Genomic DNA, 14,417 nt, shown 5'->3' with positions numbered 1-14,417 from the left:
GAACAGCATCTTTCATTAAATGACCATCAATGGCCTACAAGGCTTTAAGAGTCTGTACTCTATGCCCATACATGCTTTTGAGAGTATTGGAAATTAGTCACTACAGTTATGTGCAGACAAAGTAAGTCAAGCTTTTGGGTTTACCTGGTTTTGGGCAATAATTGGTCATAAAATATGACCTGATCATCTTAGTGTAGACAAACATAATGTGCAGAGGCTAATGACATACAAACAATGATAATCTATCATTCCTTATTGAACAAACCCATGAACCAGTCAAAGTTCCCATAGAAAACTAAACAAGGAAGTAAATAAGTGTATGTGATGGCTAGTTTTGGAGAAGCAGCTTTCTCCATAACCTCCCCCCACCTTGACACCATGGTCAATGCACCAAGATTTGTGTATTGTAGACTCCGTAATAGAGATATTAACCAGCTCCAGAGATTATTTTAAGCTTTTACCTGGTACTCTGGCTTCATTTTCCCCCCACTGGCCATTATGCTCTGTGCCTTTAGAATAATCTGAGGTAGGTGCACACTATGAGGAAGAAATCGCCTCAATATGTCTGATTCTTTGTGATCACTGTAACACGTTGGAACCAACGATTTGTGTGTTATTAGTTAAAGTAGATTGTGTTTGTACCAGATCTAACCACATCTTAAGAATAATGTATACAAAAATGAAGATAATTCCCAAGGGTTCACTTAATTTTTCTTGCCATTGGATATATGAGTAAATTGTACCAGTATAGACATATAACAGTTCCTTGTTTTTCTAAGAATAAATTCAACACCTGTCTAATAAAGGTCGGATAAGTGTGTCAGTCAATCGAACATTAAATAGGTTTCTCTTAATTTAAAAGTTTACGTTTGGATTATCACTAAATAATCAATAACATCGAGCAAATCACAGCAGTTTGTCCAACGTAATTCAACACAGGTGAAGGTTTTCTTTTACAAATCACTGAAAATATAAGAAATCATACTAAAAAGCATACAATTGTGGCACAGACAAAATACAACAATATTCAGACATGTCATTAAGTTATTAGAAGATTCACTGTATTTTCTCAATTCCCCATTCGAATGTGTCAGTTAACAAACTGTGGCATGGCCCTTGCTGGTCCCAGCTGTTATTCTGTTATTATTTAAGCACAACAGGACAACATTTGTTTTAAGACTGAAAGGCACAGCATGTTCGCTGACAGGGGATTTTTTTCAATTCACAGTTTAAACATTTATTTCAGATTATCAGATATTCAAATTCCAAACATTGAATTTTACAAAAAAGCTACATGGAATAATCAAAGAGCTTCACAATGTCTCTCTCATTTACCAATTCAAAGGTTTCCATCTACAGCTACTCAGGACCTCTGTGTGGGTTTTGCTATGTAAGTTGAAAGTAAGGACTTATTTCTAAATGTGACAGCTATGAAAAGCACTGTGCTTTGTTTCATTTGGTTCCATTGGCTATCGGCAGAACCACTCTCACTGAAACCTGCAGGTAACCTTTGCATGACTTACATTCTCGGATCAGAGGCCTCAAAGCCAGCTCGGTTGAGGTAGTACCCTGTAACTGCATCAGGAATCTGAAAAAGAAAGAATAAGCAGACTTCATCTTGTGGTCAAGTTTAACATAACTTTCTTTCACTTCAATGGACACATGTATGTGAAGAACATTATATATAAAAAGGGGATATGGAGTTGATTTTGTTCATTTAGTGATAGTTATTTGATCATTATATTACACCCATTATACTGAGGCAAATTATTCAACAGTGCATCTTTATGGCAGTATCGAAGTCTTAGTTGTTAATGTGATTGAGAATCTTGATTTTCCAATTACTTCAGTGGATAAGCCAAAAACAGACAACTGTACCATCTGTATATTTTATATAGAAAGTTTTGTGACTTCATTCCATTGAACTTAGTGTTGAATATTAGTGAGTTCAGCAGTCATGACAGAAACACATATCAGGCGTTTCCAGCATTAACAGTGCAATGTCTTTCTGACCAAGTATCCCTATGTGTGAACGCAGTATTACACAGGGTGACTGACAACACTGGACTTACTGTGGGAGTGTACTCTTCCAGCTGCATGAGGAAATCTGCCAGGGGTGTGGTGGACATGACAGGTTTTACATCTCCATTGGTGATGCCACCGGGCAGATAGACGCCATTGGAGACCGATGTGTCTGTGGATGGTGTCACCATGGCCGCTGATGTGGAAGCTGTGAGAAAGTTACTGGGATGAGTTTACATTGAACCAAGGAAACTAAATTGTTTTATGATCTGCAGCATTTGCGCTAAATCCCAACACTGCTTGCAAAAGTGCTTTAGCACTTCCATTTACAATATGATGTCAGTTTATTAAGAACATTGATCTAAACAAATGCAGTCTGACACAGCAGTTTTGGAATACTTAGGTTATAATGGCCGGTTTGCCCTGAAACTGTGTTAGAGAGGCCTTGACTCGACTGTATTGAGTTACTATGAATAGGGTTTCTATTATATCTATAATAGGGACACATGTAAAGCGTCCTTACGTCTCTTGAAAGGAGCAATATAAATTCAATAGAACTCCGCGGCACCACAGTCATTCAAACACTTATCTAAAACTATTTCAATAAAAGCTGAACATTATAACCTTTATGAATAGAATTACACACAGGACTGTTGGAATAGACTGCAGCCGTTTGATCTCTAGCCGTGCACCTAACAAACTGATCCACCCTGTGCACAAAACACCTCTCCCACCTTGAACTAAGCTAAGAGTTTAGCACAACATTAGCCAAAGTGCTATAACGTTACCATTACTCGTGACCGAAGGGATGCTGCTGACGCTGGTCGTTGCATTATCATTTGCGATGCAGTTACTTGAAGTTGAAGAGGTCGTGGATGGCACTCCGGTTGTGACAGACTGATTAACGTTGTCAATGTTCATGTTGTTGTTAATGTTGGCTAACGCGCTAACCGTAGCTAGCTAGCACGAAGAAAAGTCCAAATATGCCCAAAAGCGCGGCCCCCTAATGTATAGCTCGTAGACTGGGCTTGTACAACGTAGTTTGTTGTAGATTCAAGCTGCTTTTGTTAAATATCTGAGATTAAAATAGCAGACACGAGGGTCAGATAGCGTCAGAGAGGTTTGCTACCGAGCAGCAGAAAGCTAAGCTCACACTGCAGAGCTAGTCGCGTCACGTGACGCTGGCTGAATGGATCGGCTCGGACGAAGTGAGCCGAAGATCTCCGAGGATCCTAAATAAGGCGGTTGGAAATTGTTCAGTTGAATATTCACATTATATTTTTCTCCGTAGACATATTTAAGTTCGCTTTTAACGGTGTAGCAATTATACATGATAACGTACAAAATCCGAATTTTAACTGTGATAAAATATATGTTTACAAATCCGTCAATAAAAACACATAAAACAAAATACACAATATATAAACTGTTGAGGTATTTTCTATGAGAAGCAGCTGTTCAGTGTATGGAGGGCAAAATGAATAGAACCAAAAGGGGATTGACATGGAAATATATTATTCTTTTTTAATCACCTTAAGAGACAAAGAACATGTTTCAAGTGTTTATTTGTCATGTGTAAGTGAACACAGGGTCAACAGTGCAATATAGTGTTGGACGAGGACAAGTCAGCTAAGCAATGCAAAAGAGCAATGTCATACAGAATAAAGCAAAAATAAAAAAAAGAGAGACGTTTTTTTTAAATAAATTAAATGTAAAAGAAAAATCTTCTAGAATAACATATACATTAGAGGATGCAAGTGTAAAACCAAAGTGAAGAGTCTACTGTATAACTATATGTATATATAACTAATTGCAATTTTTTTTCAGGGGGGGGGGCAAACAGTACAACAACGATGAACAACTCATTCAATCCATCCTGCCTGCTAATAACTAGGTTCAGATGTACCCAGCAGTACTGGTGCTATATATGCTCTATATGGAATATAGGTTTACAGTAAAAAAATATTGTATTTTATAGTGATGTATTTATTGTATTGCATGTAAAAATATAAGGAGATTATTAAAGGGAAAAAATATGCCACTACTCCTACACTGAACATAAATATAGGCTACTGTAAATGGCAAATAGAAATTGGTAGAAATTAAACAAATATTTTGTCTATAGCCCCTCCTGCCTGTTTTTCAAAGAATTTGATTATACTTGAGATAGTCTGTCTGAAAATCCCTATATACCTCAGTTTTATTTATATTTTTGTTAGATTTTACTCTGATTTAAAAAAAAACTTTTATTTAGCTTGAAATGATGCCTATAAAGTTAATACAGTTGTCATCTTCCAGGTGTCCCTCAACACAGATAACTATATCCTGGTGTGTTAATAAACCGAGATTTTCAGTCTATGAAGCTGTGTCTGAGCGGTAGAGTGGGTCGTCCTGCAAACAGAAGCAATCCCGGGCCGAAGTGTCCTTGGGCAAGATGCTGAACCTTTGGTTAACGCGTCAACTTTGTAATGTAATGTAAAAGCCGCCGTTTCCGAGGAGCAGTGAATGCAGCAGCTGTACCTGCTGCACACTATAGGGGGCGCTGGGACCAGGCTGGGACACGTCATGACTGCTTTGAGGGGGTATTCACCGCACGAAGAAGTGAGTCTCTCTGGTGCTGACTGAACCAACCTTTATGGAACCAAGGCGGAAGACACACAAACACACACACACACACTCTCTCACACACACACACAGAAGGTCTTGACAGGCGTGTGGAACAAAGCAGGTACTGATCCAAGCAGACATGTCACAAACTGACGGACATTATTAATAGAAACGCTGTTTAACACATGGATTATGTATTCTTACTTATGTTGATGTGTTTTAACCCATAGACTGTATGTAAAGAGGTTTAACCAGTGTATTTAGATGAATAGAGGGGTGTGAAGTCTGCAGCCCACCCTCAAATCATGATAATGTGTACCTAGTGAATGATAACATATCATAGGGGCAGTCAAGGTGAACAGTGTCACTGACTGGTGGCTTAATCTTCCCCTGCATTGGGTGAGTTGTGTCTTTGTGTGAAAGTTCACAGGGAACCAGAATGACGTCCCTCGTCAGTGTGATCGTGGTGGGAGCTGGATGTCGAGGGGAGATCTACTCCAAGTTTGCATCCATCCATCCTGAACGCATGAAGGTCAGGAGAGAGGGGATTCTCCATCTGCAGCCCCAGATAGTGTTGATAATTTACAGTAGTGACATAAAAGTATTCTGACATCAGAAAATCTCATAGAGGAGATCACTGAGAAGAAACCCATGACAAAATATCAGAGACAAGTTCATGTCACAATAGAGGAGCCTCAAATCCATTTGTGACCGAATTTAGTTTGCATTTTTCTCCTTTTACAACCATTATGAAGGCGGTTACAAAGCAGATTATTCACATAAAAGGACAAATAAATACTTGTTGTGTTTACTCTTCACTCTTTCAGGTGGTAGGAGTTGCTGATCCGAGGAAATTTGCTCGCTCTAAACTTCAACAGCAACACAAGATTGTAGATGAAAACGTATTTGACGGTGAGCATCAAAGGATCAAAAGTATTAGTATTATTATTATTCTCATGTTGAAGTATTGAATTGCTTTTTTTTCTCTTTTTAATCAGACTGGCACTGTATAGTTGAAAGAGAGAGGTTTGCAGATGCTGTGGCAATTTGTACTCCAGACAGCCTCCATAAGGTAAACATACAATGTACACAGACACACACACACACGTAGGTATAAAAACACTCACTTTTTGAATTTTTATTTTGCTATTGCAGAAGAAACACCAAACTTGAGTCAGTGTGTTATACAACGTACTGATAGAGTTTTTCTCTAATTCTCATATGACGCTTTCCATATCATATATCTCATCAGCAATGTGCAGCTACTGCTCAAAGACTCTCACCTTATTAATGGTGTGAAACTGAAAATGAGTCATTTGTAAACTTTGTCTTTGTTTCTTGTCTAATCATCGTGGTTATTCGACGGGTTTGTTCTCCAGGAGCCTGCGGTGGCCTTTGCAAAGAAGGGCTACCATATCCTGCTGGAGAAACCAATGGCAGTGAGTGTTTTTCAAATGAGCTTGAACTCTAAGCATCTTAACATAGAGCACACGTTTAACTTTCAATATTGGTGTTAGTGAGTCTGATTTTTGCAGTAATTTCTTTGAGTTAATTTATAATTCAGATTTTTGATTTTGATTTAAAAATTACCCTTTAAAGATAGAATTCATCCTCATTTGTCAGTTTCTGAAAGACTAACATTCTTTTTCTTACTGTGATTGCATTTGTGTGACACTCATGCCCTGCTTACATGTGTCCACATGACTTAAGACAACTGCAGAAGACTGCGTGGCCATTGTGGAGGCTTGCACTAAGAGCGGCGTGATACTGTCGGTGGGTCACGTCCTCCGGTATGATCCCACCATCCACAAGATAAAGGTGAACACTTCATTTATCAAAACATCCGATAGTTTTCTTCCACCAGCTTTACTCACAGTTTATTGTTTCAAGATGTAAATTTCTTTCCTTTAACACTTAAATGTAGTTAAGCCGGAATTACAATGGTAAGTACTCTTAAGTGAAAATGCTAAATGATCAATCACTTGTATTGTAATGAGGTTAATGGGGATTGGTTTGGTAGGGTTGCTCTGTTTTGGTTGAAAATGTAATTCTTTTCGTAGGAGCTGATAGTCGCTGGAGTCATAGGTGACGTGATCCATATTCAACACCTTGAGCCGGTAAGAATGAAATATATGAATATAATATAATTCTTCAGAGCTCCTCATCAATGGTTTTAATTTAACAATCATTTAAATTGTGGCCTAACTGTTAGGTCTACACATTATTGTGATGTTTTAAAAAGATCTTCATGAATCTTACATTGTTCCCAATTCAAACTTATATGCACCTAAACATTGTACAGAGCTTTGAACCCATGAAACTAATATGATGTCACATGTGTACAGGTTGGGTTCTATCACTTTGCACACTCATTTGTTCGAGGGAACTGGAGGAATGAAGCCGAGAGCTCCTTTGTTCTTTTGGCCAAGTCGTGCCACGACATCGACCTGATACACGACTGGGCTGGAGCACGCAGGTAAACCACCAGACAGCAGTCAATGATGAACTCCACGCTGGCGTTAGGTTTAGAAATATAATGCTGAATTAAGTTTGAATTAAGGTTTGAATAATAATAAGTAACTTTGAATAATAAAAAAACACAAATACAACATTGAAAGCAAAATGTAAACATAAATGCACATCTTTTCTGCATTGTTTATTCTGTAAATAAACGTTTTCGTATCTCTAACCTGATAGATTATCAGATCCATAGTGTCTGGGTTTTTAAGAGGAAGAGGTTGTTTTCTTTGAGTTTATCCTGTTTTTCCTAATATTGAGCTTGAACCCGACAGTTTCTACTTTGCAGGTGTTTGAAACTGTCATCATTTGGATCAGTGAGCCACTTCCGAAAAGAAAACAAGGTACGTGGACTGTTCACAGTGCGAGGTCCAACACAAATAATCACTCGTATAACAACTGCAGATAGAAACAAACAGTTTTCTGATTGTATTTAGTTTATTCAGTGTAGATCTCTGAAACAGCTTGAAGATCCTTGCTCTGCTCTATTGTTGACAGAAATTTCCGTCCTGAGCATGAATATTAAGAATGACATTGTTTGTTGTTTGTCAGCCTGCGGGTGCTGGAATGCGCTGCCTGGATTGTTCAGTAGAAAAAGTCTGTCCATACTCTGCACGCAAAATCTACCTGGACAGAGTGAAACAGGTGAACACTTCTCACAGATAATCTGCATTCAACCATCAATGAATATAATCATTTACCTGTTATGCCTCATCTTTTATGTGCTGTGTGTATTTGTATATGTTCTAGGGTCACACTGGCTGGCCTGTATCAGTCATATGTCCGAGCTCGTTGCCAGACATCGAGTCAGTAACCGAGGCACTTAGAACTGGACCATATGGCCGCTGTGTCTACGAGTGTGACAACGATGTCTGTAGTAATCAGGTAACAGTGGCTTCACAGCAGATTCTTAATCTCCTTGGGCACAACTTACTATCCAGCTTTAACCCTCTTTGTTTCGGCTTGAATAAAACTCTAATTCCTGTAGAGATGCACCAGTATTCATGTTGCTATCAAACATACGGTTAAAATAAACTCTAGTATCAGATCATAATGTTTCTTGTCTGCTGCGAATAATAGAAACCAAACTGGGACCTGACATGTTACAAATCAAACTGGGATGATTTTCAGATTGAAGAAATAAATATTGTCTGAATTGTTTTACAGCATCAACTCACATTCATTCAAGAATTAGCAGCACACTGTCACAATGTTGTTTTTATTTTGGATGAAGCCACAGGCTGTATTGCCCTTTTGTACCTGTCCACTCTGAACTATTGCTCAAGTTGCCTGTTATTGTTTACATCCTTCCCCCTCTATTTATTTACTGATTTCTCTGTGTTTTGAAAAAAGAGATTTGTAACCATTTTCAAAGATAGTTATTTAGATAGAAAACGTATAATGTACTTTTCTTTAAAAATACTGTATATATGTGAGTCCATTATTTACAGTTAGAGGCAAAACACACTTTCCCCTTTTGTCTTGTCTTGTTCATCTGTTGTGTTTGACCAGGTTGTTAACATGGAGTTTGAAGGGGGCCTGACAGCGGTCTTCTCCATGGTCGCCTTCACTAAGGAAATATGCAAGCGGAAAACAACCATCTATGGCAGCAAGGTAGGACGGAAAGAAATGTGGAATTCAGAAAGGAAAAGGGAAAAAATTCAGATATTTAAAATACAAGAGATGCTGTAAAAAAAATTAAATATATATATAAAAAACTAGAATTACACTCAGTAGAGCGCAGTCCACCGCCAACAGCCCCATTTGTTGCCATACAGCAGCTGAAAAACGACAGAGCACGAAATCGCTCCCACTCATCGATACCGACCCCCAAATATGTCTGGGAATTTTCACCAAGACTAACAAATAATCAAAAATACAAAATCTGCAAAAATATTAAAGACAGTGAAAAAATAAATTCCAGTTCCACAGTTAACCGTTAAAATGCAGCCTGTTAGACCACAATTTACAAATCACACAGATTTAAGCTATGCTGGATTAAGAGTTGACTAATTGTGATGTACCACACCAAGGCAATTTCCTGTATGTGTAAATATACTTGGCAATAAAAAGAATTCTGATTCTGATTCTGATGTATGTTAAGGAGCATGCACTGCACGTCTATGATGAATGTATCAGCTACGTGCCACAGTTTCTCCACATTGACGTGTGTTTTCACAGGGGGAGCTGTCATACGATGGCCATGATGTCTGCGTGTTTGACTTTCTGACCCAGAGTTCTATCAAGCACACAGTGCAGGATAATACTCCCTCGGTGTTTGCCATGAGTGGACATGGTGGAGCAGACTACCACCTGATGGACGCTTTTATTTCAGCTGTGGCAGTGAGTAAACTCTGTCGAGCTTTTATCTTTCTCCTTAGCCCAAACCAGAATGAATCATTTGTTTTTTTGCAGAATATGAAAAGATTTGATTTGAATCTTTTGTGAACAGTTTAGTCGTTCTTGTAACTGTAACTGTTACCGTGTGTTTGTGTGTGTGTGTGTGTGTGTGTGTACAGAACAATGATCCATCCCTGATCCGATCGGGTCCTGAGGAGACGCTGCTGAGCCACCTGCTGGTGTTTGAAGCTGAGCGTTCTCGTCTGGAGGGCAGGGTGGTGTACATCGGTGATGGTAGCCAGAGCTAGATGAATGTTCTCAACTTGAAAATCAAACACTGCTTTCAGCCATGCACTGAACTCCGGATAATCTCCTGACATTCTCCAGAGGGGCTGTATGTGAGAACGCAAATGTCCGAAGGAGGGGCTCCGGCCTTTCTCCAGAGTTTCTCCTGCCAGCCTCCTAGTAAAAACTCTTGATAATGTCTGAAGGAGCCCATGTGAGAACACAGCAGGAGATCCCCTGGAGGATTCACCATGAGTTAGTGGGCGTGTTAATGACGCTTCCAACACACGTCAGACGCATAACTGAAAAGAATAAATACAATAAATATCAGGAAAGCAGTGCCATACACCTAGAGGGCACAGACGAAGATGTCAAGAGAGCTTTTGATGATGAGGGGTGACGTTGGTGTTGATGTACCGCTAAAAAAACACGTGATCTCCGCAGGGGAATAAATATGTTACATCCTGCCCCCTACATGCTGCGCCACCCCTCACCTGAACGCTCCAGGGATTTCTGTGTCCGAGGTGAGAATCTTCTGCTGCGTTGTTCATGTGTGAAAGACAAACTCCGGAGAAAGTCATGTCTGAAAACAGCTTATGATACCTGGATGATTAAAGACAATTAGACTGATGAATGAATGACCAAATGTGTGTTTTTATGCTCATGATTTTGTTCCAATTACTCAGGGAATTTACTGCTGTCTGTGTTTGTGTGACTAGTTTTTTAATTAGATTATGTTAGCTACAACATTTGTTGTTCAGGATGTTTTCAGTTAGTAATGTATTAATTCATGTATTCTCCTAATTTATTTTCAAAAGTTGTAAATCTGTGTGATTTATATATTTTTTTAAAATGTTGCTTAATGTACCTCTGAATATCATCCCACACATGATCTGACTTCTACTACATGTGTCACTTTTATATCTCAGAATATTCATGATTGCTGAAGACAAAAAAGTACTAATGAACAAAACTACTGGTTATTTGACAGAAAGCACTGCCTTTTTTTTTACTGAAATAAAAATCTCTTTAATGGATATTCAACGCTGATTGTGAACTAATGCACTGTTGCACTTTTTCGAAATCCAATGTTATTAGATTCTGACGACTGGTGCATTTATGGTTCATATCATCCTATAAAAACATTTACTATAAAGTAAAACTAATCACAGTACATTTGTACGAATCTGATGCATTTGTTTAATTTTGATTAGACAAACATTCACATCTTCAAAAATGTGCAGTGCCCATTTCTTAGCCCTTGGTTGTTTGCACTATGGGAACAAATTGGATCCAATTTTTACTTTGCCTTTCAATGGATGAATCTTGCACGATGTCACTTTGTATACAGAGAGATATACTGGTTTTCTCATTTTCTGACTAAAATATAATGTAATAATAATAATAATACCACTATTTTCCACTAAAGGTATTTACATTAGTTTAGCAGGGCTGAAAATGACCATTGTGTAGTTATATTGTAATTTGTGTTATATAAACAATTAATCATATAATCAATCATTTTTATATATATATGTTACTTTTCAACCTTCCTTTAGTTTAAAACTGATCTCATAGAAAATGAGTAACAATAGAAAAACCTCTCCTCTGTCTTCTTTACCAGGCATTTGTTAGTAAAAAAGTAGCCAGACTCATTTTCACAGCACTGTCAAGTAGCATGTTTCAAACACAAGGTGTCACTATTTCATTTGATTGGTGGTAAACAGTGGACTGGGGTGATAATAGTTTATTGTGTTACAAAGTAATTAACACTTTAAAAATGCTGGAGAATGCCACAGCAGTAATGATAACACATATAATGACTGTGTGGAAATAAGGTCAACCCACTGACGACAACAGGAGAAGGCAGCAAGTAGCTGGTACAGCAGCCAAATAAATAAGGCACATGGTGCCACTCTTTCTGGGAATAGTGGGATGGTAGAAGTTACATACACTCAGATCTATTAGGTATCTATGAATTAATATGTCAGCTTCTAGGTGACACAGTGTGGTCACAGGACTGTAGGTTAATGTTCTATGTAATCTGGAGTGTTTTTGTTTCGTATGATTAGTTTTTTCCTAAATTAATTTTGTGTTAGAGAATAAGATTTATAGTCACTATTTCTTTATTTTAAGTCCTGGTTGATGCACTCAATGTCTGGGAAACTTTCCACTGAAAAAGCAATAAGTTAGTCACACTGATCAATTGAGCAACTTTGTATGTGGTCTTCAGAGTAGTTACATCAAGGCAGAGCAACTCACTTTACCTCACGGGTTATGGTGTTACAGGTCTGAATCAGAGACTTTATAAAACGATGGACGACATGACTGCTCCCCAAAAGTGAAGCCAAAGCCTCCTCCATGTTATTGGAGGGTACATGGACCAAACTAAAAAGTCAAAGTATATGTTAAAGAAGAAGAAGATAGTTTCTATAATTTTTGGTAGTTCTTATCACACTGAGGTATGTTCAACTGTTCTATTCTTTTATAAAAAACAGGGGGAAACATCATTATTGACAGCTGGGACTGACTTGTGATTGGTTGTTTGTGTGTATCAGCAGGGCCTTGTTACCGCGGCTCCATCTGTTGACCGCTACATCACAGACTCTGACTCCAAAGGCACAAGATGGCGGCAAATCTGGAATATTTTAGCTTCATTTCTGGACAGGAATTTCAGACGGTCTGTGGTCTGAACACGTTGAGGCAGATGACACGTGCGTTTAACATTTGATTTTTATATTTGGCTTAAATGCAATGTTGTTGTGACTAAATTTAAACCAGCGAGTAAAATCTTATCAGGTTATTACTGTGCATGAATATAGTGTGACTCACTCTGCATCACACTCAGGTAAAATAGCTCTACACTTTTATCAGGCAATCACATTCCGTTATGGAGGGAGGCGTCCTTCTTAATTACTCCCTGAACAGCACACCACTCGTGGACCTTGCAACACAGCCAGGATGACTAACTCTGGAGTGCGGCCAAGGGTCCATACTCCCAGATGGATCACATTGTGTGGATGGTGGGACTAACACAGTCATATGAATACTGTGGCAAGAAGGGTGTGTAAAGAAAACTGAAGTCATGACGAAATGATTAATACACGGTGCCAGGATGGGATTATACAGCAGTGGTGTGAATGGACACTCCTTTGGGCAATGCTTCAGTTTCCATTTGATGTAATCACCTTAGCAATTTACAATTTTAACCTCTGGCTATACATTTTCTCTTCTTCCACTAAGAAACTACATTTAGGGATTTTCTCAACCTATCTGTATGAGCATGTTTGCTCTCTCTCGCTCTCTCACACACACACACACACACACACACACACACACTAACACACGATGCCAGATAGACTGGCAACGTGCTCCAGGACGAGTTTGCAAACTGAGTCAGCAGCTGTATTCTTCAATGACTCAACCAGTCCGCCACAGAGCCCTTTCGCTTCTCTGAGCCCTGCCCTCAACCCTCCATTTGCTCAAGTCCTTACCTCACCTCAGCATCACTTCCTCCCAACTTACTAGGATACGCCTGAACTCCCAATAGCTATATGAAGAAACATTATTCCTAGGAATTCAACTCTGTGGTCAGTATTTATGGAAAGGTTATGTAAAGACTTCATCTATTCTTTCATCCGTTTACTTTTTACGCTCATTTTGCTTTTGCTCTACTTGTTCCAATACTGACATATACTGGTTAGATATAGGTTTGCTATAGGTTTGGCGAGTGACGTGGTGATTGTTTTGCAGAGCTAATAATCCTAATGATCCTGTGATCCTGTGAGTCATTCCCTGTATGAATCAGTCATGTTGCCAGGAAGAGACTCCTACGGCTGCCTTGACTTTTCTCTTCATGCAATATCTGGCTGGAGGGATGTGATAAAGTCACACTGCTATTTTCCTACTTACAGGACTGGCACCCTTGAACGAGGAAGTGGAGGAGGAAAGCAGCGAGGGGAGCAGTAAACTGTAAAACATTGGTGCAGTCTGGCTCTATCGGTGACTCAACAGGAAATGATGGAGCTGGAGTACGTAAGGTGAGAGAAGGGTGGGAGTGAGAGATAGGCTGAGCAAGAAGGTTGACTCTGTCATGCCTCAAGACTCTGAGCTATGTTGTGAACAGAGACAAAGAGAGAGCATACTGTGGTTTTCCTAAGGATATACTGTATGTGGGCCATGAAGACACAGCTGGCCTCACCCCTCCACCCTCCCACCCCGCGGCTATTCGGTGTAATAGAGACATGACCACACAATCACACACAAGGTAAACAATCAGCAGTTGCAAAAGTGTCTGTTTCTCTGTTGCCCTCCTTTGCGATCAGTCTAGAAATCGACTTTGGCCCCAGAACATGGTGCAAACACTGTGAAGAAATAAGCAAATATTGACAGTGTCTTCCCGTCACCATCATTTACCATTTACACAAAAAAACACCCATATCCAGCAAACTTGTGTCAACAAATACTTTTTACTCTGATGCCAGGCGTAGAGTATCTACCTACTAATTCCACAAATGTCTGTCTGTGTGTATGTGGCGCGTACATCTCGCAAACAGTTCACACTTGGAACGTGTATTGTAAATGGCCCGAGAAAGTGCAGTGTCGAATTTGGTGCCATTTGGACATGTGATACATTCAATATGAAT

At 39.1% G+C, this 14,417-nt stretch overlaps 2 protein-coding genes and 1 long non-coding RNA gene across 3 annotated transcripts in view; 2 read left to right on the top strand and 1 right to left on the bottom strand.

Annotated features, from left to right (window-relative positions):
- Positions 1-3,232, bottom strand: part of taf10 (TAF10 RNA polymerase II, TATA box binding protein (TBP)-associated factor) — a 3,964-nt gene extending 732 nt beyond the window's left edge. Inside the window, exons 1-3 of the mRNA XM_034590865.1 lie at positions 2,811-3,232; positions 2,073-2,230; positions 1,524-1,588 (exon numbers count right to left, since the gene is read on the bottom strand). Coding sequence (XP_034446756.1) covers positions 1,524-1,588; positions 2,073-2,230; positions 2,811-2,943 — 356 coding nt within the window. The 5' untranslated portion in view covers positions 2,944-3,232. The remainder of the gene's footprint in view (positions 1-1,523; positions 1,589-2,072; positions 2,231-2,810) is intronic.
- The window catches only part of LOC117764792, a 22,768-nt gene extending 8,351 nt beyond the window's left edge, over positions 1-14,417 (top strand). Inside the window, exon 3 of the long non-coding RNA XR_004614442.1 lies at positions 14,328-14,417. This is a non-coding gene — a long non-coding RNA (uncharacterized LOC117764792). The remainder of the gene's footprint in view (positions 1-14,327) is intronic.
- On the top strand, positions 4,616-10,512 carry zgc:154075 (uncharacterized protein LOC556929 homolog). Its single transcript, XM_034590860.1, has 14 exons — positions 4,616-4,750; positions 5,053-5,161; positions 5,457-5,541; positions 5,628-5,701; positions 6,009-6,068; positions 6,340-6,447; positions 6,690-6,746; positions 6,975-7,105; positions 7,436-7,490; positions 7,699-7,791; positions 7,897-8,031; positions 8,659-8,760; positions 9,328-9,489; positions 9,666-10,512. Exons 2-14 carry the CDS (start codon positions 5,069-5,071, stop codon positions 9,792-9,794), a joined length of 1,284 nt encoding a protein of 427 aa, XP_034446751.1. The 5' UTR covers positions 4,616-4,750; positions 5,053-5,068; the 3' UTR covers positions 9,795-10,512.

Source organism: Hippoglossus hippoglossus, chromosome 7 (genome assembly GCF_009819705.1).
Source record: "Hippoglossus hippoglossus isolate fHipHip1 chromosome 7, fHipHip1.pri, whole genome shotgun sequence".
In the NCBI taxonomy this organism is placed as follows: domain Eukaryota; kingdom Metazoa; phylum Chordata; class Actinopteri; order Pleuronectiformes; family Pleuronectidae; genus Hippoglossus; species Hippoglossus hippoglossus.
Note: the sequence above shows the minus strand (reverse complement) of the source record. Positions and strands in the feature narration are given on the sequence as shown.